This window comes from Fusarium oxysporum, chromosome 1, assembly GCF_000149955.1.
Source record: "Fusarium oxysporum f. sp. lycopersici 4287 chromosome 1, whole genome shotgun sequence".
In the NCBI taxonomy this organism is placed as follows: domain Eukaryota; kingdom Fungi; phylum Ascomycota; class Sordariomycetes; order Hypocreales; family Nectriaceae; genus Fusarium; species Fusarium oxysporum.
In genome coordinates, this window is record NC_030986.1 from 4,526,368 (window position 1) to 4,550,270 (window position 23,903).

At 48.5% G+C, this 23,903-nt stretch overlaps 9 protein-coding genes across 12 annotated transcripts; 4 read left to right on the forward strand and 5 right to left on the reverse strand.

Moving 5' to 3' along the window:
• Positions 1-345: 345 nt before the first annotated feature.
• FOXG_00921 (uncharacterized protein) lies at positions 346-4,250 on the reverse strand. 2 transcript variants are annotated; one of them, XM_018377583.1, is made up of 6 exons: positions 3,950-4,250; positions 3,422-3,891; positions 1,852-3,359; positions 1,550-1,781; positions 917-1,488; positions 346-790 (listed from the first exon to the last, which is right to left on the reverse strand). In XM_018377583.1, exons 3-6 carry the CDS (start codon positions 2,029-2,031, stop codon positions 701-703), a joined length of 1,074 nt encoding a protein of 357 aa, XP_018233338.1. In that variant the 5' UTR covers positions 2,032-3,359; positions 3,422-3,891; positions 3,950-4,250; the 3' UTR covers positions 346-700. The 2 variants fall into 2 exon arrangements, with proteins under 2 accessions (XP_018233338.1, XP_018233337.1); XM_018377582.1 differs by having other exon boundaries at positions 1,852-3,365.
• A 545-nt stretch (positions 4,251-4,795) lies between these two features.
• FOXG_00922 (uncharacterized protein) lies at positions 4,796-6,506 on the forward strand. The gene is made up of 5 exons (XM_018377584.1): positions 4,796-5,265; positions 5,333-5,402; positions 5,450-5,467; positions 5,515-5,719; positions 5,765-6,506. The coding sequence occupies exons 1-5, from the start codon at positions 4,963-4,965 to the stop codon at positions 6,246-6,248; spliced, it is 1,080 nt and encodes a 359-aa protein (XP_018233339.1). The 5' UTR covers positions 4,796-4,962; the 3' UTR covers positions 6,249-6,506.
• A 37-nt stretch (positions 6,507-6,543) lies between these two features.
• Positions 6,544-7,750, forward strand: FOXG_00923 (uncharacterized protein). The gene has a single exon (XM_018377585.1). It carries the CDS (start codon positions 6,795-6,797, stop codon positions 7,551-7,553), a length of 759 nt encoding a protein of 252 aa, XP_018233340.1. The 5' UTR covers positions 6,544-6,794; the 3' UTR covers positions 7,554-7,750.
• Positions 6,574-9,509, reverse strand: FOXG_00924 (uncharacterized protein). 2 transcript variants are annotated; one of them, XM_018377587.1, is made up of 4 exons: positions 9,387-9,488; positions 8,835-9,335; positions 7,600-8,785; positions 7,201-7,549 (listed from the first exon to the last, which is right to left on the reverse strand). In XM_018377587.1, exons 1-3 carry the CDS (start codon positions 9,417-9,419, stop codon positions 7,832-7,834), a joined length of 1,488 nt encoding a protein of 495 aa, XP_018233342.1. In that variant the 5' UTR covers positions 9,420-9,488; the 3' UTR covers positions 7,201-7,549; positions 7,600-7,831. The 2 variants fall into 2 exon arrangements, with proteins under 2 accessions (XP_018233341.1, XP_018233342.1); XM_018377586.1 differs by having other exon boundaries at positions 6,574-8,785; positions 9,387-9,509.
• Positions 9,510-10,533: 1,024 nt separating this feature from the next.
• On the forward strand, positions 10,534-14,355 carry FOXG_00925 (uncharacterized protein). 2 transcript variants are annotated; one of them, XM_018377588.1, is made up of 3 exons: positions 10,534-10,969; positions 11,054-12,437; positions 12,488-14,355. In XM_018377588.1, exons 1-3 carry the CDS (start codon positions 10,932-10,934, stop codon positions 12,746-12,748), a joined length of 1,683 nt encoding a protein of 560 aa, XP_018233343.1. In that variant the 5' UTR covers positions 10,534-10,931; the 3' UTR covers positions 12,749-14,355. The 2 variants fall into 2 exon arrangements, with proteins under 2 accessions (XP_018233343.1, XP_018233344.1); XM_018377589.1 differs by having other exon boundaries at positions 10,534-12,437.
• FOXG_00926 (uncharacterized protein) lies at positions 12,683-14,355 on the reverse strand. The gene has a single exon (XM_018377590.1). The coding sequence runs from the start codon at positions 14,171-14,173 to the stop codon at positions 12,923-12,925; it is 1,251 nt and encodes a 416-aa protein (XP_018233345.1). The 5' UTR covers positions 14,174-14,355; the 3' UTR covers positions 12,683-12,922.
• Positions 14,356-14,525: 170 nt separating this feature from the next.
• Positions 14,526-15,598, reverse strand: FOXG_00927 (uncharacterized protein; the record flags this gene model as incomplete). The annotated part of the gene is made up of 2 exons (XM_018377591.1): positions 14,526-14,801; positions 14,846-15,598. 2 exons carry the CDS (start codon positions 15,596-15,598, stop codon positions 14,526-14,528), a joined length of 1,029 nt encoding a protein of 342 aa, XP_018233346.1.
• Positions 15,599-18,407: 2,809 nt separating this feature from the next.
• FOXG_00928 (aldehyde dehydrogenase) lies at positions 18,408-20,595 on the reverse strand. The gene is made up of 3 exons (XM_018377592.1): positions 20,245-20,595; positions 19,794-20,193; positions 18,408-19,737 (listed from the first exon to the last, which is right to left on the reverse strand). The coding sequence occupies exons 1-3, from the start codon at positions 20,307-20,309 to the stop codon at positions 18,721-18,723; spliced, it is 1,482 nt and encodes a 493-aa protein (XP_018233347.1). The 5' UTR covers positions 20,310-20,595; the 3' UTR covers positions 18,408-18,720.
• A 33-nt stretch (positions 20,596-20,628) lies between these two features.
• On the forward strand, positions 20,629-21,217 carry FOXG_00929 (uncharacterized protein; the record flags this gene model as incomplete). The annotated part of the gene is made up of 2 exons (XM_018377593.1): positions 20,629-20,790; positions 20,840-21,217. The coding sequence occupies exon 2, from the start codon at positions 20,882-20,884 to the stop codon at positions 21,215-21,217; it is 336 nt and encodes a 111-aa protein (XP_018233348.1). The 5' UTR covers positions 20,629-20,790; positions 20,840-20,881.
• Between the last annotated feature and the right edge of the window lie 2,686 nt (positions 21,218-23,903).

Below are 23,903 nucleotides of genomic sequence, written 5' to 3' on the forward strand. Positions count from 1 at the left end.
CATCGTGACTTGGCATGTGACTGACTTCAAAGAGACAAATCCAACCTCAAAACACCACCTCAGTTTGAAGTGTCACCGAATGTACGACCTCTGACTCAAGACTTTCCTGCAGATCACTGAAGAGTTACATTGTATGGATGCATGTCAATGCACTCTGACGTACATTGTTAGCCTCATGGTGCCTCGTTCTTGTCGCCCAAAACGGCCTCTTTGGAGCCTGACTTCACCGTTGATGTGATACGCACATGCCCTACCGCCTTTTATCCATTGCTTCCTTGAATCAGCTCGACCCTTGGGCGACTATGGATAGAAAAAGAGGGCCGCCGTGCATCTTATATCACTGTATAAGGTGATAAGAGGTCAAATGAACTAGGCAGTGAGTCATTAGCTTATGTTTGAGGGGAGTCAGGCATCCAGTGCCTTTGTTCCCTGCCCCCCAAAAAAACGCCGGTCCCGTCTATTGTCTATATATTCTCCTGATGGCATATCCTTGCCTCTATTTTTGACTCTTTCCAGAAGAATCCCCGTTTTCCTAGCATTCCTTCGTAATGTAAACGCTTTTCCATGAACCCAATAGAGAAAATTGAATCGAATATGATCAGATAACACCGGTATATGCCCATCTACTGAAAAAAAAAACGCCGTATCACTCCCATCTATGCAAAATGCAGGATATGGTCAAAGGAGCGGTAAAGATTTGTCAGGACGAATGAAGAGCGCGGAAGCCAGCCGCAACCAAGCTCCTAGACTTGTCCTTGGAATCAGCAGGACCGTTCCAGTAAAAGAGGCCCTGCAAAGACATTGTTAGCGATCCAGTGACGATATTCGGCAGCAAGTGATGGAGACACGGTGTTTCTGTGTTCAAGACATGAATGCACGACACCGTGGCCCTCGCACCCATAGTTAGGCTACTCACCCCTAGTCCCTTTTGCTTGCAGAAACCAGCCTTGATCTTAACAGTATCCGGGTTGTCGTACGTCACAAATCCGCCATCTGCCCCCGTGCAGTGTGCTGCAACATGGCGTTTGTCGACAACCTCTTTGCACCCCTTGCGTGGGAGTTGATTGTACTCAAACGTGCCATCTTCCGCACCACCAACGCCCTTGTATTTGTGTCCTGCTCCTGTGCAGTGAAGGAAGCTTCGTCCAAAAGTTGGAATACCAAGCAGAATCTTCTTAGGGGGGAATCCCTTGGACATGAGATAAGAAACCCCTGAGGAAGCTGATGTTTCTTCTTTGTCCATGGCATAGAGTTGAGCGTGATGCCCAGCCTTTGGAGTCCACGAACCAAAGAAATCGTAGGCCATCAAGTTGATAAAGTCCAAGTATTCGGCGATCTCCATTAAATCAAGGAACTGCAAAATAGACTTGGCTGCAGGAAGTGCAGCGGTGAGTACATAATGCTCCTCTGGTAGATGAATGCGGACAGCTGCTAGAAGTGCAAGAAAGTCGTAGCCTTGTTGTACATCGCAAGGGTATTCCCATGCAACTTTGAATCATTTTGTTAGCTTCGTCATCAGAGCTGGAGATCTGTTTCAAGCGCTACCTACTGTCGATTCCATCCAGACCCGATGCTTCAACAAGACCCTTAGCTGATCTAGCAAAATTGTCGCGCAATAGAGTGCTAGATGCCACCAGGGGGAAAATCTCCGAGGAGTTGCCGCCCCCGATTGACAGAACAACTCGAAGATGGGGATGCTTCTGCTTGAGGTGCATGAGAGACCCTAACCCTCCTTGTACACCGTCAACAGGTGCACCAGCATCCGCCCACTCATCACTAAGCTAGATTCAAATTCCGAGTCAGTACCCCCGATTGCCGAGACGTTTGAAATAAGTCGTGAATAGAACTTACGAAAACACCGCCGTCGGCTGAAACACTGGCGTATGCATAGTAAACGTGGTTGATACAACTGTAGTTGAGCATTCCTGGTGTATCTCCCTGGTATATCCGGTAGTTGGGAAAGTATACCGCATTTGTGAACATGACATTGGACATGCTCGAAGCAATCCGCGACTTGCGCGACGAGCTCATGATGAGTGATTTGAGAGATCAGGCGAATTCGAAAGAAAAGGGACAAGGCAAGTGCCAAAAATGAGAGAAAAATAAATATGACCGTGAGTGTTGTTTAATAACCCGACCTGCAAGAGCCTAGATGAACTAACTGGTGTCAAAATCTTGAAGGAAATAAGAGCTGATGTGTCGGCTAACAACGTTAGGCACCAGAGACTGCCGATGAGAGTCATGACTGACTGTGACAGAGAAGGATCAAGGCTATATAATACTCAACACCAGTCGCAGCCAGCTAATAGAGGGTCGGCCATCTAGGTGATGCCCGGAGAGCAGGGACTAGCATCCAAATTACGGAGGGTCCTGGATTCGGTAGGACCATGATACATGACATAATTGCGGGGAGGCATTGGAAGAAACATAAGAGCGTTGCTGGTTGTCAGAGCTGAGAAAGCTGTGACTTCTTGGGAGACCGTGAAATTGCTCTCGTTTGTTGTTAGCCCGACTTTTCGATGCTTTGACCACGCCAATTCGGGCCTTGTTAAGAAGGTGTAATCTGTGCCTCATGAAATGACGCCCAGTGATTGATGCTTGGCTTGGCAACCCAGCTTCGAATGGAGTCGGAGATCCGGGGCGAGAATACTCTTTTCCTCTTCGAGCGCAGTCCGTACAAGACCCTGAGTTGTTGGGGCCATCCAGTAGATGTTTCCAACCACGAGATGAGCTTCCATCTTTGCTAGGGAATTGGCGATAATGAAGCATTGACGTTGCGGCCTCTCCGAACCATTAAATGGCCCTGCCATGATTTGCGAAGGTGAAACACGTTGGCATACAGGCCCGCAAATGAGACACGTCTCCAATACCTAAAAACAGCATAGCGAGGCGTTATCATGTTCTCAAGGTGAGCCGCGATGTGTTCCGAGGTGTCATATGCCTCGGGCAAACAAAAGGCAATGCTGAGCAGGGCTTGGCTTCCAATCACTCGTTGCAGGATCAAGGCGAGCTCGACGCTCTACTTGAAAAGCAGCATTGCCCAAGGGATGAAACAGTCTCAGCCAGAAAGCACGCACGCAGCATTGTTCTTGATGTCGCAGCGCCCATTTTGGCGACCGGGACAACCCAGGTACAGCATCTTTGGACGAGGGTTGTACAAGAAGCGCCGAGTCATAACACAACTTCCCGATAAGCGTGTTCAACAACCGTGCGGCTCCATGGATTCGCCCTGCCATCAAACTTCTGGAAGGTCGACGGACGTTTGGAACGCGCTACCACGGATGGTGAGATTGGTTCCATAATAAAAACCATCAGGGGACGACCGTGAGATTTGGGCGCAATATTCAGTGGGCCAAACACTTTGACTTCCACTGTTAGCTTATCCTTGTCTGATACAGTTGAGCCAGGGCCGGGTGCTTACCATCTCTAACAATTAATCATTCCGAGTGACAATTCCGAATGGTTTTAGTCTTGCCAATGCATCAATCCCCAGCTTCGAGGCTGAGGCAAGCGCAACAGCCTGAATCTGCCATCACATGGATGTGTATGAATAGGTACCATTGCAAGTCAAATTGAGACAATCCATTGACTAAGGTACCTACGGGCTAGCAAGCACAGTGACAGTCTGGGGATTTGGAGTTGATAGCCTACCAGAGTCCTTCCGGGATGGGGATGAATGTTAGCGCCGTTTCCAGAAGCCGTGCTCTAAAATTCAACGATGGTCGAATTTAACGACTTGTAGAGTCATAATGGCATAGACCCTGGAACTTCAGGTGCCCATAGGCTGCTGAATTCTATCGACCTGAGAAAAGTACCAGAAGGCATCCCGTCGACATGGCTGGTTGTCTGAATGTTTTTTGACTAGACTTGCTTGGGGCATATCTGTATTAACTAAATGGATCAGCTTCCGCTTCAACAATATGTCATAAGAGCTGTTAGGTTGACCTACCAATAAGCCATGGTATCAATTGCTGATGCTAGACACGGTGTTGAGTGGCATATGAACTCTGTCCCAATATAGTATCGGATTATGCAAGCCTGACTGCTTGGCACCTGAAATAGAGCCAAGGAACGCTTATGTATGGACGTATCCTCGTTGAAATGCATTGGCGTATCTGTTGTGCCTTCTGACTAGTATTGTACGATACCCGAAAGGTAATACCTGGTGGTTAGTGTGGAAACATAAATGGCTGACGTAGATACTTGTTAGTGAAGAGCGAAAAAGCAAAGTGTTGGTTCAACATGTGAGACCAAGTGATCAGCAACACGGTGGAGAGCTGGGCGCGGACAAGGCTCCTTCGTACATGTGTAAGGCAACCTTGCCCAGCAGTAAGCGACAATAGACACAGTCTGTACACCCATGTCGAATCCTACTTGATCAACCAATGTTAGGTTTGAGATCTGTCAAACGATAGTGTTGACCATTGCTTGCATCTTCAATGAAGCCTAGATATCATGACCACAATCAACTTCCTTTTTCAAATAACCATAGATGGAATGTAATATGACCAACTGACTTGAATTTTGTTTCAGTTTTAAGTTCATTGAGGGGTCTCTTGGCCTTTCTTCGGCACTGCGCCCCCATAGGAAGCAAACAAACATAGTTGGCCCCCCCCCCTTTCTTCCTGGACCAACAGTCGAATCGCATATTGTCGTTATGCGCCATCCGCATAGCTTATCACCAACAACTCGCACAAGCATGTAGGTTGTAACGAAACATACCACATGAGGTCCATTTCACCAATGTTAGGAGGTGAAGTCCTGCAGATGACCTCCCGCATATATTGATAATACTGAAGCCAGAAATGTTCATCCCTTGTGTACTTGGCTGGTTTCACAGAGATGATTAATGTGGCGCAACCGTAGTAGAGCATCCCAACAGATGATAAACAGTGCCGAGTCCCTATTCTGTATAGTTGTGTTGTCTTCCTTCCAACTTCTTTCCACAAGTTCACAGCCAAGATGCCAGAGGCTGATAGTCACTCTTTCTCGATCATCTCCGAGCCGGGTATTGAAACAATATACACCCCAACAGACCAAGACACGGATGAATATGAGCTCGTGTTTGACGATGCTCGTTCTGAATGCTTGCAACAAGACGATGATTCAAGCTGTTGCACGTCATTAGCAGCCAGCATATTCGACTATGAGCACTCTCATGGCCGACGTTATCACGCCTATTTGGCGGGCAGATATCCGCTACCCAATGACGAAGGCGAGCAGTGTCGCGAGCTAGCTGAGCATTTCCTGATGCAGCAACTTCTGGTATGTCAAGATTATTGGGCAACAGCAATTAGAGTCAAAGCAACAGCTGACCATCTGGTTGATGCAGGATGGTAAACTCTTTCTGTCCGAAGTTGACAAAGACGCGAAGAAGATAATCGATCTCGGGACAGGAAACGGTGAGTGCCAAGTGCACTTTTGACTGTTTTGTACTTATAATTTGTAGGGGCATGGGTGATAGACGGTGAGCTAATATGAAAATATTCCAGCTGCCTTTCTAACAAGACCTAGTGGCCGATGAGTATGACAAGACCAGCGTGATAGGAACCGATCTATCCCCCATTCAACCTAAATCAATGCCTTCGAATGCATCCATGTTTGTTGAAGACTGTGAGGACCCCTACTGGGCCAATGGTAAGGACTTTGATATGGTTCATCTCAGGGGAATGGTCGGATTTCTTCTTGACTTGGACACAATGGTTGTTAATGTCCACGAGTGAGTTGAATGCCTGATATGTGATGCCCAGCTAATAAAGGGAAGACACCTGAAGGAGGGTGGATGGATCGAGTTTCAAGATTTTGACTACACAGTTCGCTGCGATGATGGCACCATGCAGAAAGACGATCCACTGCGAGTTTTCTTCGATACCTGCGCTCAGGGGATACGGAAATACGGCTGTACAAACTTTGGCAAGAAAGACGTTCGGAAAAGTCTCATAGCCGCTGGCTTCACTCGAGTTCAGGCCGTGAGTGAGAAAGTGCCTATCTCATGCTGGCCACAGGATGAAGGAACGAAGGACTTGGGGAAGTTGATGGAAGCCAACATCATGGATCTGATTGGTTCGATGTCTGTCAAGCCGTTGAATGCCTTAGGAATACCAGAAGAGAAGCGAAAAGAGATGGTGTCTCAGGCTTATAAGAGCCTCAGGAATGATAAAGCTCATCGATACATGAACTGTCGTATCATTTATGGCCAGAAGAACGGGGACCAAGGCTCCGTGGCTAGTCTTGGTTTTAATTCGTGATTTCTCTCGACGCTTGTGGTTGCTGAGGCGGAATGACTTTCATGTTCAGCATATAAGGATGGACGACAAGATGGAGGTGCAGGAGGCACCTGGTTCCCGCCATGTCTTGCTAAAACACTTGCAATAGCGATGACAACAATTTACCATGGAAGTCAACGCTTCCCTTCCTTGATTTCCCTATTTGAAGGGGTCTTACACAGTTGCAATAATACAAGACTGTCTTATTGAACAAACAGTATTTTAAAATGGGCGTGTGAGGACAGCGAAGCTGAAGTTCAAGCAAGCTTGTGTGGAGTGACGTTGGGTTAGCGGCGATCCTGGCCGCTGACAAACCTCGGTCGCCGCACTGTACCTGCAGCTCTGGAAAATGTTAGCGACCAAAGCTTTGGCCTAAATCTTGACCTTGACATCAACAGAGCATCTATTGCAGCGCGAACTAAGCAGCATCCACAACGGCCTGACTCGGAATATTGAAAGAATACTACTAGAAATAAATTGACTGCTCCATCCTCTGTAGGCGATCAGCCTGCGCCATTCTCACACATCATGCCCGGCGCCGTCGAATCTCCTGCCTCCGCCATCCTCAACCACTCTGCCACGCCCTACAACTTCCGATTCTCGCCATTCCTTCGACAAACGTACCAGGTCGGCCTGTCTCCCGACCGGCCAATATGCAAAGCCTTCCAGTCGGGCCACTGCCCAAACGGCACACGATGTCCTGAACGTCACGTCTCTGATTCCAAGACGTCGCAGCCGAGCGGTGGTCTTAACTCGCTCGTGTGTAAACATTGGCTGCGCGGCCTGTGCAAGAAGGGCGAGCATTGCGAGTTCCTTCACGAGTACAACCTTCGAAAGATGCCCGAGTGTAATTTCTTCATGCGAAACGGGTATTGCTCGAATGGAGATGAATGCCTATACCTTCACATCGACCCCCAAAGTCGGCTGCCACCCTGCCCTCACTACGATATGGGGTTCTGTCCCCTCGGGCCCAACTGTTCAAAGAAGCACGTGCGTAGGAAACTCTGTGTGTTTTACCTGGCAGGTTTCTGCCCCGATGGACCTGAATGCAAAGAAGGCGCCCACCCCAAGTGGTCAAAGGATCTGGAGAAGCCAACCCTCAAATCAGAGGAGAAGAAAGATGAAGACATTCGAATAGATTCTGCGCAGGATGATGTGGACAGGTCACGCGATCAACAGAGAGATAGGGATCGGGATGATGGGGGCAGACATAGAGGAGGTCATGGCGGTCATGGTGGTCGAGGAAAATGGCGAGGAAGAGGCCGTTACCGCGGGAGAGGTCACTAAGCCACATATTTACTTGTTGTACTTTTACTCAGTTGATGATACCCACATGATTCCCATGTCAAAATTTCATGTAACTGTGAACCGCAAAGTACTGGTCGAAAGTAAGGCAATTGGATTTGTATTTTTCCAACAACCGTAGTGTGAAAATCATTCAAGAGTTGGAGTCGTGACGGCGTCTATATGTAACAAAATCGAACGTTTTACATGTCCCATCATAATGCGTGTCATGCAGATCCAATTTACATCGGATATCCAGCATAAATTTCAATCTTTATCGCTCAAGCGGTCTCAGATGCCTGGGGAGTCCACATAGCTCCCTCATTGTCAGCATGCCAGACGTTAGCCTCTGTTGGGACGGCGACAAATTCGCTTGATTCCCCTTCGCCCTTCTCGCTCTCATCATCCTCGTCACTGCTCTCTGAACCTTCATAGGAGCTTGTCTTCCATGTGGAGAGCTCGTCAACTCGGCGAATGCCCATCATCCAAGAGACGAGGCCTCGGGGGGCCCATCGTCCGACGAAGCCGTACACGCTAGCGCCGAGGCCAACTCGTACGGTATCAGCAGTGATGGAACCATCAATCACATCGAAAACAGAGTTGTGGAGGCGTCGAAGCGAGCTTCCCTTCAGTCCACGGATACGACCTCCGGAGATAGCAGAGCTAGTTTGTGCGACAAAGTTTCGAGCATACACGTGTCGAGCGCCCTCAGGCCAGACGAGAGGAGACTCGGGGTTTCCTGCGGTGACGAGGCCTTGGTTGGGACCGCCACGAGTCGGGACGAAACTGGAGAAGTCGAACGTGCCGAGCTGCATGTGGGTCACCGGAATATCGAGGGGTCTAAGTTCGGCGGTGAGGACTTCCGTGAAAGCGGACAGGGCCGAGCAAACGGTAGCCTCAGGCGCATGAAATGGTGGGTTGATTGAGGAAATGATGGAGGGAGTAAAGACAAGAACCTTGGGAGGAATCCATTTTTCTCCGATGGGGTTCAAGCGGGATGTGAGTAGTGGTAGGAAAGCCTGGATTGTAAGGATGGGCTGGAGGAGGTGGGTATTGAAAAGGTCGGCAAAGCTGGATGGTGGGATTGTTGCGATAGGAGACGTCTGGTAGTGGAGGCTCGGGATCAGGATAACGGATTTCAGAGTGAGCTGGTTGGGCTTCATTCCAGGGCCAGGAGCTTGAGGTGACTGGAGGAAGTGGGCAAAATGTTCGATGGCAGAGCCGGCATTGGGAGGCTAGGGAAATGTCAGTATAATCACAGGACAGCCCATATGGCAAACTCACGTCAGTGGTATCAATGCTCAGAGGTCGAACATCGGGTCGCTTCATAGCCTGAACCATGGACTCGTCCTCAGCGGCGTTGCAAACGATGAAGACGATGAAACCCCGTCTCTCCATGTCCAAAGACAAAGACCTTGTCAAAGGAAGAGATGGAGATCCGGCGATAACGACGACATCAGTACGCCCGCCATTTCGTGCCCTTCTCGCTCGTCTTGTCTTTCTCATGGAGCGACTTTCATAGTATCCTTTATAAACAACGGTTCCGCAGGTCAAGACTATCATTCCAGTCAAAATTTTGTGCTCGGCAATCCAGTTTTGGAGCCTTTCGAAGCGCCCCAAAGAAACGACTGCCACCACTTCTTTCACCGCAGGCTTAGGCCTGACAGACTCTGGCACCCATTCCGAGGTGGACAGAGTCTCTCTGACAACTACAGCGGCGCGGTCGACATTCTTATCAATGAACTCGGAAGCAACGTCGGCGTATTGGCGAACTTGGCTCGAGAGCTACAGTACAATAAGTAAAATGTCTTGGGGGGAAAGAGCCGCATGTCTTACCGTGTCCAACAGCTGCTGCGGATCGACCGACATGGTGGTGGTTGGTGAAAGAGAAAAGATTGTTACAGGCTCTTCTCATATGACGGTGACCTTCATGCTAGTGGAGAACTAGGTACAAAAGCTTCTGATACCCAACCTCTTTTCCGCGCACGGGCCATCCGATCTCCGCGCCGGAGCACGGGGCTTAGTCCTCCGATCGTAACCTACCCGAGGTCGGGTATCTAGACGAAGGTAGATCATACTAGGATTGAAGGTTCTCGTGAGTGAATTTGGTGAACCATGGCCTACTTTACATGGAACAAACACTATATTCTTGTTGACTATGGAGATTTTTTCTTACTATTTTGTTAGTCATAGCCAAGAAACGTCCTTATCAAGGTTCGTATTCATATGTCTAATGTTAGAATGCAGAATGCAACAGTATGGATGTTTGCCATGTCACCATTCCCTTTTCAATATCACCATAGGTTTACATAATATCTGCGAAAAATTATCCCAAGACTCATTGTGAGACGACAGATAAGATGTATCATAAATACATATGAAGGTTATATTGCTAGGCTAGTCTACTCTCCCCAGAAGACTTTACGAGAGAGCTCTGGCTCTTCAGGAATGATAACATTATTTTGACTTATGAAAATTTGCTCTTCAGTGTTATTGAACAGGGTCAAGTAATGATCCAGTTCCACATTTCGGATTGTGAACTCTCAAACCGGCTCAACAACTTGGTCTTACAAGTCCAAGTATCTCGTTGATCTGCGTGCCCAGTTGGCCTCGCTGAATGTCGACAGTGAATACAGGTGTCATGAGTGAGTTGATCTTGCCATAATTTCGTTAAGAAAGACTCTCTGGTGAGCGTTTATCCACGCAAGGACCAAGGTTGTGTGTCAATGCCTGCCTGAGCTTACACAACCGGGATAAGACTAACATCACAGTACATTCCAATTACTTCTTACATCAACAAAGCATAGTTACCTCTCCCTGTCTTATGCCTAGTGGTGGTGCATTTCCAGTATCAAATGAGAGTACTGCAAGTTACTAACTAAGTGATAGGCTCCACAGGCTTCGGAGGTGCAACTCCTATCAACCGCTTGTAGTTATGCAGTGTAACCGCACGAACTTCGAAACAACAGAAGAGCCAAAACAATAAACACAAGATTTGTTCTTCAGCTCAGACTCAGAGACGATATTTCGTCCTCAAGGATGCATTAATGCTCGAAAAAACGTCCTTTTCATCGACCGTCTTTCCTCTGTATTCCAACAGAGTTCCACTTATTGGTGCTAATTCCCCAGACTGAAGATAATAGAAGCGGAGTTGATGCGGGGATTTTGACCGGTTATCAGCGGGTCCTTCTATCAGGGAGCTCACCACAGAGTACATGTCTTATTGTTCTCTCTCGTGACCATATTTCGTGCTTGTAACACTACTATACCACTGAACTCGTCTCTATTGACATGGAAACTCTCCTGGTATTTTGTATTTAGTTTGGTTGAAAACTTGACCGCAACTGATTGATTGATATTCCTGAACGGACTGTGACAATTATGGTGCTTTTAGACTACCTGCAACATCGTCGAGCTTGGTAGGGCCCCTTCAAGATTGCCAATCTCTCCATATAACTCAAGAGTGCTTACTCGAATAACATGTCTTACTAATACTATTGAAGCCAGTTCAAGCAAGAAGAACGAACATCTCGCATCAAGAGACTGGCATCATACCATGCTCCTTTCACTGTCCTGGATCGAGAGATTGTGAACAAGCCAATTGAAGAACTAGTCCAAGCTGTCCAAAAAGACCCAAGTAAGGCTTCAGATATTCTTCATACATATGGTAAGGTTGCCCTCAGGGCACACGAAAGAACGAACTGTGTAACAGAAGTCCTGCTTTCTTCGGCTGAGCAATGGCTCACGGATGGGTCCCTTAACCTCAAAGGACCTCTAGCTGGTATACCTGTCAGCCTGAAAGACACGGTTGAAGTGGAAGGATACGACAGCACTGTAGGTATGAGCACACATGCTGGGAAGCCCCTTGCACATGATGGAAATACTGTCAGAATACTCAAAGACGCTGGGGCTGTTCCGTATGTCAAGACCAACGTCCCCATCACACTCCTCAGTTTTGAGTCATCTAATGACATATGGGGCGAGACAACGAATCCATACAACAAAAGATACACTGCCGGTGGTTCAACGGGAGGCGAAGGTGCCTTGCTGGCATTGGGAGGCCGAGTTGGAATTGGAAGTGATGTTGCTGGAAGTGTTCGCTGCCCGGCTCACTTCTCTGGCTGCTACGCACTTAAATGTTCAACAGGGAGATGGCTTAAGACAGGGGTGGTCACAAGTATGCCAGGGCAAGATGGTGTTCCTGCAGTGTACAGTCCCATGGCGCGTACACTCAACGACCTGACCTATTTCACTCGATCGATCATCCAGATGAAACCTTGGACTTATGACTATTCTTGTCACCCGTTACCTTGGAGATCCGATGTTGAGAAAGAGTTCTCTGAGAAGAGGAACTTACGAGTCGGAATTCTTCGAACAGACGGCGTCGTGGATCCCAGTCCCGCTTGCCGAAGAGCATTGGAGATGACCGAATCTGCTCTACGAAACGCAGGCCATGAGATCGTGGAGATTGATCCTCCTTCTCCTTATGAAGCTCTATGTCTAGCCTCAATCCTTCTCTGCAGCGACGGCCTCAAGACTGTCAAATCCTTCTTTCGTTGGGGAGAGTGGAACGACCGAGGTGCTGCCCAAATGAGCCTCTATTTCAGCCTTCCTCGACCTGTGAAGTACTTGCATTACCTTTGGGTCAAGTATGTTCGAGGAGACGCTATATGGGCTGAACTCTTGCGGAACTGGCATCCTCAATCCGGATACGAGATCTGGCAGCTCAATGCCAAGCGCGAGCTTTATAAGAGGAAATGGTTTGAGTGGTGGGATAACTCTGGTGTTGACTGCTTGATCGCCCCTCCCAATGCTACTCCAGCTGTTCCTCATAGGGGCATGCATGATGCATGTAGCAGCTGTGGCTACACCTTCATGTTCAACTTGGTACGTTTATCCATAGCGGAAACTAACATAACAAAGCTGACCTGGGATAGCTCGACTATACCGCTGGCGTCTTGCCCGTGACACATGTCGACCAGACACGGGATCAATTGCCAGGAGACTTTAGCCTCAATAGTCTCAACGGCATTGCGCAGGGCGCATATAAACTGTATAATGCGAACGCCATGCATGGATTACCCGTAGGTGTTCAAGTAATTGGCCGCCGGTTAGAAGAGGAGAAGGTACTGGCAATCATGAAGAGAATCGAGGAGGCCATGGGTGACAATATTTTTCCTTTGCTAGATGTCGATTAGAACCAAACCCGTCAGACACGCCCTTTTGCTATTCTCTTTCCTATCCAGACATCTGTTTATGTAGATAACACACCCAAATCAGTTCAAATGCTATGGTATCAGACAACATCAACAGGTTTGAATTTATCCCCCCTTTTATGTTCCCTCTTCTTTCCACAAGCACATGCGTCTTTTTCACCTACGTCGTCCTGTCACAACAAAGTCAATTTTGCCAAACTCATCCACTACCGGCTCTTCCCCAGCAGAACAAGTGTACTGTTGGTTGGCCCCATGCTCAATATCAAAACCTTTGTTGCCCCATGCCTTCTCCATCTTCTGGCGGAATTGCGTCTTGGGCTTGCCAGCCTGAATACGCTTCTTTTCGAAGAAAACATAAGCCGCATAGAAGGCGATGTTGGTGTTGCCATCGCGGACCCCCTTTCGGCCCATGAAGTACCGCATATTGGCCGGGGATACGCTTTTTCCTTCGGGGAGGTTCTTATTGAGAGCGCGGATGAAAGCTGCTTGTGTCATTCCCTCCTTGGCTAACATAGGCCGAATCTTCTTGCGGATCTCGTCGCAGGTGTCGTAAATGGGAACTGTTCCGTCTGCCTCACCAGGAAGGGGGTCAACGTTGCTCACATCAAGAACTTCTTCAAGGGCCTTGGCGGAAGCAGCTGTCTTTGCTTTCTTAGGTTTGTTGGCCTTGAGGGGGAGCCCCTGAAGCTCACGCTTTTTGAAGAAGATATGGGCTTTGGTGTACGTATCGGTGTTCTCGCCGTCCCATGTGCCAGTTCGGTTCATAAAGCTATTGTAGGATTTGCCACTGACTCCAATGGTTTTCTGAAACTCGCCAACTTTTTGAGCGCCTGAGTCGATCCAGTTACGAATCTTACGACGAATGGCATTGCAAGTGTCTGAGTCATGAGGAGCTAGGCGTTCATCTTCGCTGTCTATATCCGGCACATTGTCTGGGAAAAGATCCTCTTGGGAGTTGTCAGGACCAACATCAGACTTGCGCTTCCTAGAGCTGGTGGTTGTCGTAGCTGGAACTGGAGCTGGAGCCGGGATTGGCGGTGCTCCAGAAGGCATTCCTCTTTCCATAGGTGAGGTATTCATAAGCGAAGGTGGACCGCCTGGTGCTTGAGCCCCGGATGTGTGTGGAACAAATGGTGGTGGTGGGTTGTAGTAGGCGGGAGAAGTTGAGTTGTTGGGGATGGGACCAGGAACAGGAACAAGAGGAGGCGCAGGGTTGTTGGAAACAGGCAGAGGACCAGCCTTGTTATAGACAGGCTGATGGTTATACACAGGCAGGGCTGGGTTTGGAGCGGATGGATGAGGTAGGTTGAGAGCTGGCACGCTTGGTAGGCTCTTAGATGGGATATTAGGACGCGGCTGGCTCATTTGTAGCATGGCCTGTCTAGGCGACCAAGACCAACCTGACATCTCTTCTGAGGGAAATTAAGTTGAGAATCTCGAAGGAAATTGCTGGAAGCTTTAAGATGCCAGCCAAGGCAAGGTAAAGAAGGTAAAAGCGACAACTGCCGAACTATGACGTTTGTGTAGGTCCGCGCATTTTTATGCGTCGAGCTTGGGCTTCCAGCTGAACGAGAAGGTAACAAGCGGCGCGTCAATTTCGAGTGGGGGACTACTAGGTACCTTAGCAGGCCTATGTCCCTGCGTTTTCAGGAACCCTCACTGTCTTTTAGCGTCCCCACTGTACTCTTGCTCGTACCATGCTCGTTATTCCTGGTGATCTCACTGACATCCCATCCAGGCAGGCCAGGGAGACGTTAATTTAATTATGGTGTTCAAATAACCTATCCTGCAGCTGCTTTTCAATGCTGGCGAAGGCTGATAACAAGTTGGAGATTCGTTCTTGAACGGCACCGAGCTTTTCTGTCATCCCTTTGATGCCACTGATGAGACTGTCGAAATCGCTTGAGGTGATTTGGCGGTCATTCTTATGTCCACGCATGATATCTAGTTCCGATAATATACCCATGCTTTGAGTATATCCAAGAATCGCAGAATTGCCGTGGCCGTAAGGATGCACGAATCGATCCATGATCATCTCAGAAGTGGTCGGAAGCATTTGACGCCAGTGCGTAAGCTTACCTCTGACATACCAAAGCCGTTGTGCTCATAGGCGAGGTAGGCCCTCCACACCTTGTTTTCGACAGCCCGAATACGCTCAGATTTAGACTTGTTGGTGTGGCCCTTAACCTCATCTTTGTCGATGTCATCGTAGTACTGGTTGATGAGTTTTGCCAGCTCATGGTATTTTTCCAGAGCCGGATGATCTTCTTGGATTTGACATTTCTCTATGTCAAAATCCTCCCTGCGATTTCCGGGATTCTTCTTCCAGAATTCAGCTTGCAGCGCAAGCATAGCGTCGTTGCGACTCCATTGGTTGCCTGGTCTTTTCGCGGCGCGCCAGTAGCAATAGTTAAAACCGTCTGTCATGAACTCCTCGACGTCAGAATCCGCATTCTGTTCTGTGACGGTGGCAGCTCCTTGTCCGCTCTGCTTCTCTTGGCTGTAGCCATCTTGCTGAGCACTGTCATTGGAATCACCATCGGATTCGGTGGTAATGCGGATGGTATTGTCCGCGTTGAGTCTTTCATCGTTTTGCCTGGCCTTTAGCAGCAGCGAGCTGGCTGTATCGCCAGATAAAGCCGCAAATCCGTCGAGTGCACCTTTGGGAATCTTGTAGTAATCGGAAACAGTCATTGTCTCCGGTCTCAGTTTGTCCCAACGGAATCGGGCAGGGGGGATTGGAGCAGTTTGGTTCATCGCTTTTCCAGACGATTCAATTAGCAGCTCAGTGCCTTGTTGGGCACCAGAGGACTTTCCTGTGTGCTCACCCATTTTGCGCTAGATAGACAACCGTGATAGTCGAATTCGGTCAAGCTTTGGTGCCAGATGTGGTAGTTGATAGCATCGGAAACATGCGAGGCTTTTTGATACAGCTGCGTGCCTGATTGTGTAGGTAGAATAAATTACAAAGTTGGAATATAAAATCTGGAGAATCGGTGGTCGGAAGCCAATCTGTTGGTGGTTTGGATTTCAGGCCGAGTTGTATTCGAGAAGTCAAGTCGCAGGCAGGGAAGGCAGAGAGAAGTTAACCGATGGGAAATAGCTTGAGTAAAAGCGAAATCGGCGTAGAATTATGAGATAGTAGCGGCATTCTCACATGCGCCAGCAATGGCAGATAAAACGCGCAGTGTTCAGCAGTGCATAAGGTGATAATGGTGCAGAATGGGTTCGACGGCGGCACGGCGAAGTCGACGGCGTAAACCTCGAAGCTTTAAGGGATGGATGATTGAGATTAAAAGGTCAAAGAATTAATTACATGAGTAGGTGTGGTATTTATACTGGGTTATTCTCATGCTCGGGAAAGAGTTCAGGAGGACTTTCGATGCTCTCTATATTCGAGCAATATGTGGATGCTCATGCATAAAGCTAGTCGCAATGGTAACATTTATGCAACTCTAGCGGTATTCTTTACGGAATACTGGGATAAATGAAGTGAAATCTTGATGTAAGAATTTATAGTACTCCATAGGTCTACCGCAGTCAATGTCAAGACCAGTCATTGTTCAAAGTAGGTCGGCATTTAGCCAGACGCTGTCAGCAAAATATTCAACCATACAAGTTACTAACACTCAGCGACATATAACTCAATAAAAATATATTCCGGTGTTATATGAGTTTCATACTCCCAGGCTTTCAATTGAACCAGAAATTGCCATAGTTGGCAGAGTGTGAACTTGAACATCGTATATAACCAGAGAATTGGCAACATGGTAGAGAGGACGTTGAATGAGTTACATAAGCCAGTAAAGCTAGCCCCACCTTGAGTACCTAGAAAGTGTGCGCAACAGTACCTTATGGATGTTACCTTGGGTAGGCTAAGTTGCTACGGCAGGCTACCTTATAGGCCTTCTAAACCGTAGAAGTCTCATGCTTCAAAGAGCAATTCTGTAGGTTGGGGTACCAAAATAAACTGGTCTTAAGATGTGCTAAGATACACTAAGCTTACCTAAGTATTTTGTCGCTTAGGATAGGGACTTAGTTTTCTTGCCTCCCCTAGCCATGTAATCCCAATTTATCTATAAGTTAGCTAGAGATTTAAGCTTGTCCCACCTTGGCATATGCCCTTGTAGACAGAACGCTTCGATACCAACCCTTGACACGAAACCCATATATAGGGTGAGATCATGCAGATGGGTCAGCGCAATGGCATCGTTGGTCTCGAACCGTGAGCATTCTTGACGCAGATGTCGAGTTTTCAACTTCCAGTTTGATTTGATCTGTAATGGCTGCCCTAAAATATTTCCGTAGTAGCCCTAGTCGTGAATTTCCACGTAAGGATCCTCAATTTCATCATCTATGTGTACCACTCCTGAGCCCTTGTCAGACCTTTATCCGGAATTAAAGGGGGTGATACGGGAACCTATGCAAGTGTTCCCGAGGTAGATATTAACGTCCTATTCTTCCCATCGTCTCTCACTTGCAGTTGGTACTCGACTTTGCACTTACCCCTATTTCCGCCGGGCCGGCGATTACCTTGGTCTTGAGAGCATGCAAGTGAGGGATGGGCACGGAATCCACGGTGTGATGAAGGTAAGAGGAGACTTGGGTGGAAGAGGAGTTGAGGTTGACAAGTTTGAAAAATTGGGAAAGTATGAATGAATCGCCTTTTACATTATCTAGAGACCTTGCCAAGGTCATCGCCAGCCCGAGACATTCCTTACTGCTGCCTCCAAATGTTTTGACCCCACCGATATTGAGTTCTCTGCCCCTTATATATGCTTATATCTGCATATTTTGCCGTCGAGCTTGTAAGTTGAAGCTCGTCCAATTTTGTAACCAATTTCTCGTCACAACTCACAACATTGGCCATTGTACACAAGGGGAGGCAGAGATGCGTACTACAAGCACAATCCTAGAGCAGGAGTCCTGCAATTTTGGAGCTCCTCGGCAGATCCGCTTTGTTGAAAACGTGAGGAGTTTGTTGAACGATAACTTATGGAAAATTCCATACGCCACTTTGACGCCATCAACTGGCGGGTAGCGTAAGAGTTCATCTCATTGGAATAGACATACTGTAGTTGGACTGGGCATAAGTCAGGGAGTTAATATTGCTCCCGCTGCTTGTATCTGCATGCCCGAAACTGGCACCCCAGAATCGGCTTCAATTGTGAATGATGATATATGATAAAGAGCCGAAGACTTTTGAATAAGCTCAATGGGATGAGAATCGCATCCTGACAAGAGCAGGAAAACGCTTCGTCCATTGACTGACAGGTGCCAAGCAAGAATTGTCCAGGAAAGGTTGGCGACTGCTACTGGGTAACTATTTAGAAGAAATTTACTGGTAGTCTTCAAAATGAAAAATCATTGCACGATTCTGCGAAGATAAAAAGCCTTGGTGTCCACATCCTGTATGGGAGGGAGCCGAACTACAACCTCGGTGGGTATTGTGCCGACTGCAGCTTCGGGACAACTGGAGCCGACGGCACAATCACAGACATCTATACCTTAGTCGACGAAACAACAAGAATAGTTGCAGCCTAAGCCTTAAAGTAATTTTAATAGAATTTGAGTAACAACTTCATAAGTTTTCATAAACTCTTAGACCAATATACCTAAAGCTTATAAAACAATGCTCATAGACTATTCCCGACCCCTTGAACATGCAAAAGAGAATGTAATGCAGCACTCGACTAAAGCCTCGACTCTTTTTCTTAAGTCTTCTTGTCATTTAAACTGTTTTAGAACCGAAGGAAGGAATACTCTATGTGATATTGTTTGGGTATTTGCACAATCCAGAACACCAACTCCACACACCATGGGATGAGAACGATTTATCAATTTTTGGCATTTCTTCGTCAAAGCCGTAAAACTAAATATGGAATCATGTACAAATTGATCACGCAGTTACAACGCCGCCCATATATCCTCCGTAAATGCCCAGTCCGCTTTGCTTAGTACAGCTTAATGGCAACCGACTTGTTCTGTGTGTAGTTGGCCAACGCGGCCTCGCCCAATTCCCGACCGATTCCAGACTCCTTGTAGCCTCCGAATGGGAGCTGATGGTGCAACATGTTGTAGCAGTTGACCCAGACGGTACCAGCCTTCAATGCGTTGGAAACTCGGAGAGCTGTGTTGAGGTTCTTGGTGTGGACGGCGGCAGCAAGACCGTAGGCGGTGTCGTGGGCAAGGTCGATGACCTCCTTCTCGTCCTTGAACTTGGAAATGGCGCAGACAGGGCCAAAGATCTCCTCCTGCATGATCTTCATGTCGGGGCGGACATTAGAAAAGATAGTGGGCTTGATGAAGTAACCCTTGTTGCCGAGGCGCTCACCACCGGTCTCAATGGTAGCACCCTCGTCCTTACCAGCCTTGATGTAACCCATGATGCGGTCGTACTGTAGCTGAGAGACCTGGGGGCCCTGGAAGGTCTCCTCGTTGAAAGGGTCACCGACCTTGTTCTCCTCAGCTCGCTTCTTGAAAGCAGCGAGGAACTTGTCGTAGATGCCTTCCTGGACAAAGATACGGGTACCAGCACAGCAGCACTGGCCGTGGTTGTAGTAGATACCGAAGTTGACCCAGTTGATGGCCTCCTCAATATCAGCATCGTCAAAGACGATGTTGGGAGACTTGCCACCAAGCTCAAGAGTGACCTTCTTGAGGTTAGAGGAAGCAGCAGACTTCATGATCTGTCGGCCAATGACGGTGGAACCAGTGAATGCGATCTTGTCAACATCCATGTGGGCAGAGAGAGCAGCACCGGCAGTCTTGCCGAAGCCAGAAACAAGGTTGAAAACACCAGCAGGGAATCCAGCCTGCTCGATGAACTGGGTGAAGACCAGGGCAGAGAGAGGAGTCTGCTCAGCAGTCTTCATGACAACAGTGTTACCAGTGGCCAGTGCAGGGCCAATCTTCCATGCCAGCATGAGAAGAGGGAAGTTCCAGGGGATAATCTGACCGCAGACACCAATCTGGGTTATATGTTAGTACTGAAACCTCAGTGTCATTCAAGTCAGGGGTATCTTACAGGCTCAGATCGGGTGTAGTGGAACATGTCAGGGGCAATATCAATGGTCTTTCCCTCGATCTTGTCGGCCCAGCCACCATAGTATCGTAGGCAGCCAACAACGGCGCCGACATCACCACGGGCGTTGGTGATGGACTTTCCGTTGTCGAGAGACTCAACAGCAGCAAGGAGATCGAGGTTCTTCTCAGCAAGGTCGGCAAGCTTGAGAAGGTAGTTGCCTCGAGCTTGAGGTGAGGTGCTCTTCCATTCACCTTCGAAAGCCTTGCGGGCAGCAGTAACAGCCAGGTCGATATCCTTCTCAGTACCTTCACAGACGGAGGTGATGACCTCCTCGGTGGAGGGGTTGATGACCTCGAACTTCTGCTTGTCGACACCCTCGGTCCACTTGCCGTCGATGAAGCTAAATCGTATTAGTTTTAAGTCAACAGAGTTCGATACCATAACCACTTACAGGCCGATGGGCTGCTGGTAGGTACCAGTAACAGGGGTGGACAGCTCAACAGTGAGGGGAGCCATTGTGTATGATATATGAGATGCTGTAGAGGAGAGGGAGGGTACTGGGTATCAAATGAGGATGCCGAATAAAAGAGAAGAGTGAAGAGGAGATGATGAGATGATCTGGAAAAGAGACTGGAAATGTTGACGACGGGAAGGGAGTATTTATTCTTGAGAATGACGCGGGGTTTTTTGTGGAAGAATGGAAGTAGGGGACTAAGGGGGGCGCCCATCGGGGTGCGATGTGCCGTATGTGTGAACCTCGGTGGAGTGGAGGAGGGGTGAAGTTCAAGTGACGCCAACTTTCCCCGCAACAGCCTCGCCTCTTACGCCTGAATGAACATGGATGCCCTAGTACGTACTGTTTCTTGCTACCTGAAAAAGGAAATGCTATGGATTGCACTGGTTACCGCTCACACTGATCCCCCCCGGCGGACGGACGGCACCCCATAGCTTTGCGGAGCATTGTCGTGGCGGTGGTGGACGAGGTATGGTTAGCATGGTTAGTAGTCGAAACGTCACGTAAGTTGTCCTGTTAACATCGACCGCAGCATTAGCCCAATCACATTACAGCAAAACCCGAAGGACAGGACATGCTCCGAAGTGGTTTCGGAACGGCTCAAGGGCAGAGCTCTCCTCTAAGCCGGTACGAAGCAATCCCAGACCACATCACATTCATGTCAGGCAACGATTTGACTGAACCGCGGGGCAGAGCAGGGATGTTTAAGCAGTACTACGAAGAAAGGAGCAGTTACAAAATTATCAGCGAACGCTGCAGTATGTACTACTTCAACGTGCCCGGCGCCTTTGATCACTGGACCGATGAACTGTCCCTTGATAGACTACCAACTGCTTCAACGGATCTTGCTACTGGTTCTGTCATGGCCTGTAACCCTTCTGCTTCCACAGCTCTCTGGACTCCCCGCTAAAGTGGATGGATCTGACGGTTTCTGCAAATCACAACAGCCGGCAGAAACAAGGCCCAGACATGCCGCCACCACATGCTCCAAGCTCTCTCCCCACATCCGAGCCACCAGTGGCCAATGGTGGGGTTGCAGGGGACTCTATGGGCCTTCGAGGAGGGGATCTGCGCCAAAGAGGACAAGCTTAAGAACACGAAATTCAACGTGAAGAGAATTGTCAAAGCTCGGTATAGTAGATAAGGATATCTAAAAGCATGCCAGAGCTTTATTCATGAGGCAGGTCGATAGCTTGTGTTGCCACTGGATGACATGAATAGTCTCAAAATCACTTGTATAAAGCTTCAGGCCCTGAACTGGGCGTCTCTCAAACCCGTTGAGAGCCCTGACAAATCAACATGGGGTTATCAATGATGCATGCACAACCCCCCGGAGCCGACACCAGGTACAAGTACACGCACTTACAGTTGAAAGGTGGTAATGTGCCGCAATAAGACAGGGTCTCTCACTGGGAACATCAAACTTGATCCGCACATCAGTCTCACAGAGCTTGGACGGTTTCATCGTTGGGCGACAACTAACCATTCGGTGTGATTTGCTAATAATGCCGTATGCAGTAAAAAGACTATTGCTAAAATAACCCATAATTCATCTTACTGGACAAACTTCATAAAAATAAGATAAGCTTCATTGCAAACTCAACGGGAATATACATCGAACCGCAACTCGGATCCTTGTCAACCCCAGCGTCAGGTTGCGTTTATTTAGCAATACTCCTGGTTCGGACTTGAGGCAATCCTTCTCTGTATTGGCGCTTGCCGATAGACGTACGTTTTCTGCATATTCTTTCAGTCCATCTAAGGCCGCGGAGTTGCACAGGGTATCAATTATCCCTCAGCTCAGTTTATTCAGCTTGTATGGCCAAGCGCTGTTTACATGACAAACCCATTTCCGTAGTCCTTGGGAAGATCATTCGACTACTCTACAACATGGACGCCACTTGCACTGAGTATCAAAAACACATTTACCTTCTACGCATTCCTTTATGATTGTTGTTCGTTCAAGAGGGTTCACAAGAAAGCCATCCCCTCCACAGCCTAAGCAAGCTGCGACATCGTATAAGACGTTAGAGCTGTTTGTTTAAACATATATACTGGCATACATGTTTAATCTCCTAGTCAGTTCATTAATACTAACTACCCTAATGTCAATTACACTCCAGGTGCCACACCCCACCTTGACCTTGCGGGATCTAGATATCCACGGGGTCCATTGATGTCCAATCTTCGTTTCCTCGATGGCTGTGTTGCCAGCAATGGCACTAACACTACCTGGTCTCTTGCTGGAGGGCCGTGCTCAGATCTTCACATCTACAGTGCCATTCAATGTGGTTCCCCTCCCTAAACAGGACACCTCTGTGACCTCACCTACCCCTTCGGTGTATCTTGTGCGAGCCTCTTCAAACTCCACAAAGGAAACGCAGAATATATTTTTTTTCTCTAAAACTATGGACTCTCGCTGCTCGTTGCTGGGGGACCGAAGGAGGGTCCTGCGAAACGCTCGGCGTAAAGGGGAGCGAGCATTAAACTGACCCCGCACTAAGGTTCTAAGAAAGAAAGAGTTGACCCTCGTTCTTCTCTATGGTTTTGACAAGGTCATGAGTGGCTCTCCAATTCCTGGGGCAGCCGTTCATCCTAGTCCCGAGTACACATTCCCAATTCTGTCTAGCTTTTCTCCCCATGTACCACCCCCCCGTGACGTTCCCTAAGACCGACGAGACGTTGGAAAGCCTCGTGCAGTGCTTTTTGGCTCGCGGACCCGCAGGTTTGCTGGTGGTCATGAGCAATTGCGGCTCCGCTGCGTCTCCGTCTCGCCGGCCAAGGCGGGGACGGCCCCACACACCCACCCCGCCTCCGATTCAACCTCTCCCCAGGCTCAAATTCTAAGCGCTCTGAACCTTTTCCCCTTACGGCCAACTTTGAACATGGCCACATACATGGGAAAGATGCGCCTCGTTCTTCATGGTTTGCGGCTCATGGCGACTTTCCCAGGCACCCACCATATACCAACACTTTTGGATCAGTAGCCTTGCGCTTAAGGAGTGGTTATCTCATTTTCTCAGAGGCTAGCCACCTCTAAAGGTGATCCGATCCATCATATCAACAACATTCCTCTGATGTGATAGCTTTTCTCGAGAGCCGTAAACTTACATAACCTTTCAGCCCTGCTCATCGCCTCCGCAAAACTGGTCCAACGGCAGTCTGGATGCACGCAACATGATAGATCATATGCTCCCCACAAACGAGAGCCGCAATTGTTGAGATTGGAGATGACAGGACGACACTAGAGACCCCAAGGCAGTGATACATACCTTGTTGAAGCCCATCCGCCATCTTCAAAACTGCGGCATCGACGGATCCGCGACTTCATGCTTGCTTTTTACCCCGCCAGATCACTTGTCTTCTCCGTACATACCGTAGGTACGACTACCCCACAAACGGGGCCGCAGGCCGCAGTCTTCTCCTGTCCCCGACTACAGGGACTTGTTGGGTCGGCGACGGCTCCGTTCTTTTCCTGGGGTGGGATTAGACGTGTCAAGCTAGATGTCTGCAGGTAGATCTGACCCCAGACTTGTGCTTACCATGGACATCATTATGGCAGGTGAAGGTGGAGGAATGATAGGCTACCATGCCGT

Bases quoted from the DNA above. Each gene is read 5' to 3' on its own strand.
- FOXG_00926 (XM_018377590.1), bottom strand. From the start codon at position 14,173: ATGTCAGGTTGGTCTTGGTCGCCTAGACAGGCCATGCTACAAATGAGC.
- FOXG_00928 (XM_018377592.1), bottom strand. From the start codon at position 20,309: ATGGCTCCCCTCACTGTTGAGCTGTCCACCCCTGTTACTGGTACCTAC. The intron at 20,194-20,244 runs GTAAGTGGTTAT...AATACGATTTAG, and splicing joins TACCAGCAGCCCATCGGCCT to CTTCATCGACGGCAAGTGGA. The intron at 19,738-19,793 runs GTAAGATACCCC...CATATAACCCAG, and splicing joins ACTACACCCGATCTGAGCCT to ATTGGTGTCTGCGGTCAGAT.
- FOXG_00923 (XM_018377585.1), top strand. From the start codon at position 6,795: ATGCCCGGCGCCGTCGAATCTCCTGCCTCCGCCATCCTCAACCACTCT.
- FOXG_00925 (XM_018377588.1), top strand. From the start codon at position 10,932: ATGGTGCTTTTAGACTACCTGCAACATCGTCGAGCTTG. The intron at 10,970-11,053 runs GTAGGGCCCCTT...ATACTATTGAAG, and splicing joins CTGCAACATCGTCGAGCTTG to CCAGTTCAAGCAAGAAGAAC. The intron at 12,438-12,487 runs GTACGTTTATCC...GACCTGGGATAG, and splicing joins ACACCTTCATGTTCAACTTG to CTCGACTATACCGCTGGCGT.
- FOXG_00924 (XM_018377586.1), bottom strand. From the start codon at position 9,419: ATGTCGGTCGATCCGCAGCAGCTGTTGGACACG. The intron at 9,336-9,386 runs GTAAGACATGCG...ATTGTACTGTAG, and splicing joins CGCAGCAGCTGTTGGACACG to CTCTCGAGCCAAGTTCGCCA. The intron at 8,786-8,834 runs GTGAGTTTGCCA...ACATTTCCCTAG, and splicing joins TGAGCATTGATACCACTGAC to CCTCCCAATGCCGGCTCTGC.
- FOXG_00922 (XM_018377584.1), top strand. From the start codon at position 4,963: ATGCCAGAGGCTGATAGTCACTCTTTCTCGATCATCTCCGAGCCGGGT. The intron at 5,266-5,332 runs GTATGTCAAGAT...TGGTTGATGCAG, and splicing joins TCCTGATGCAGCAACTTCTG to GATGGTAAACTCTTTCTGTC. The intron at 5,720-5,764 runs GTGAGTTGAATG...AATAAAGGGAAG, and splicing joins ATGGTTGTTAATGTCCACGA to ACACCTGAAGGAGGGTGGAT.
- FOXG_00921 (XM_018377583.1), bottom strand. From the start codon at position 2,031: ATGAGCTCGTCGCGCAAGTCGCGGATTGCTTCGAGCATGTCCAATGTC. The intron at 1,782-1,851 runs GTAAGTTCTATT...ATTTGAATCTAG, and splicing joins CAGCCGACGGCGGTGTTTTC to CTTAGTGATGAGTGGGCGGA. The intron at 1,489-1,549 runs GTAGGTAGCGCT...AATGATTCAAAG, and splicing joins GGGTCTGGATGGAATCGACA to TTGCATGGGAATACCCTTGC.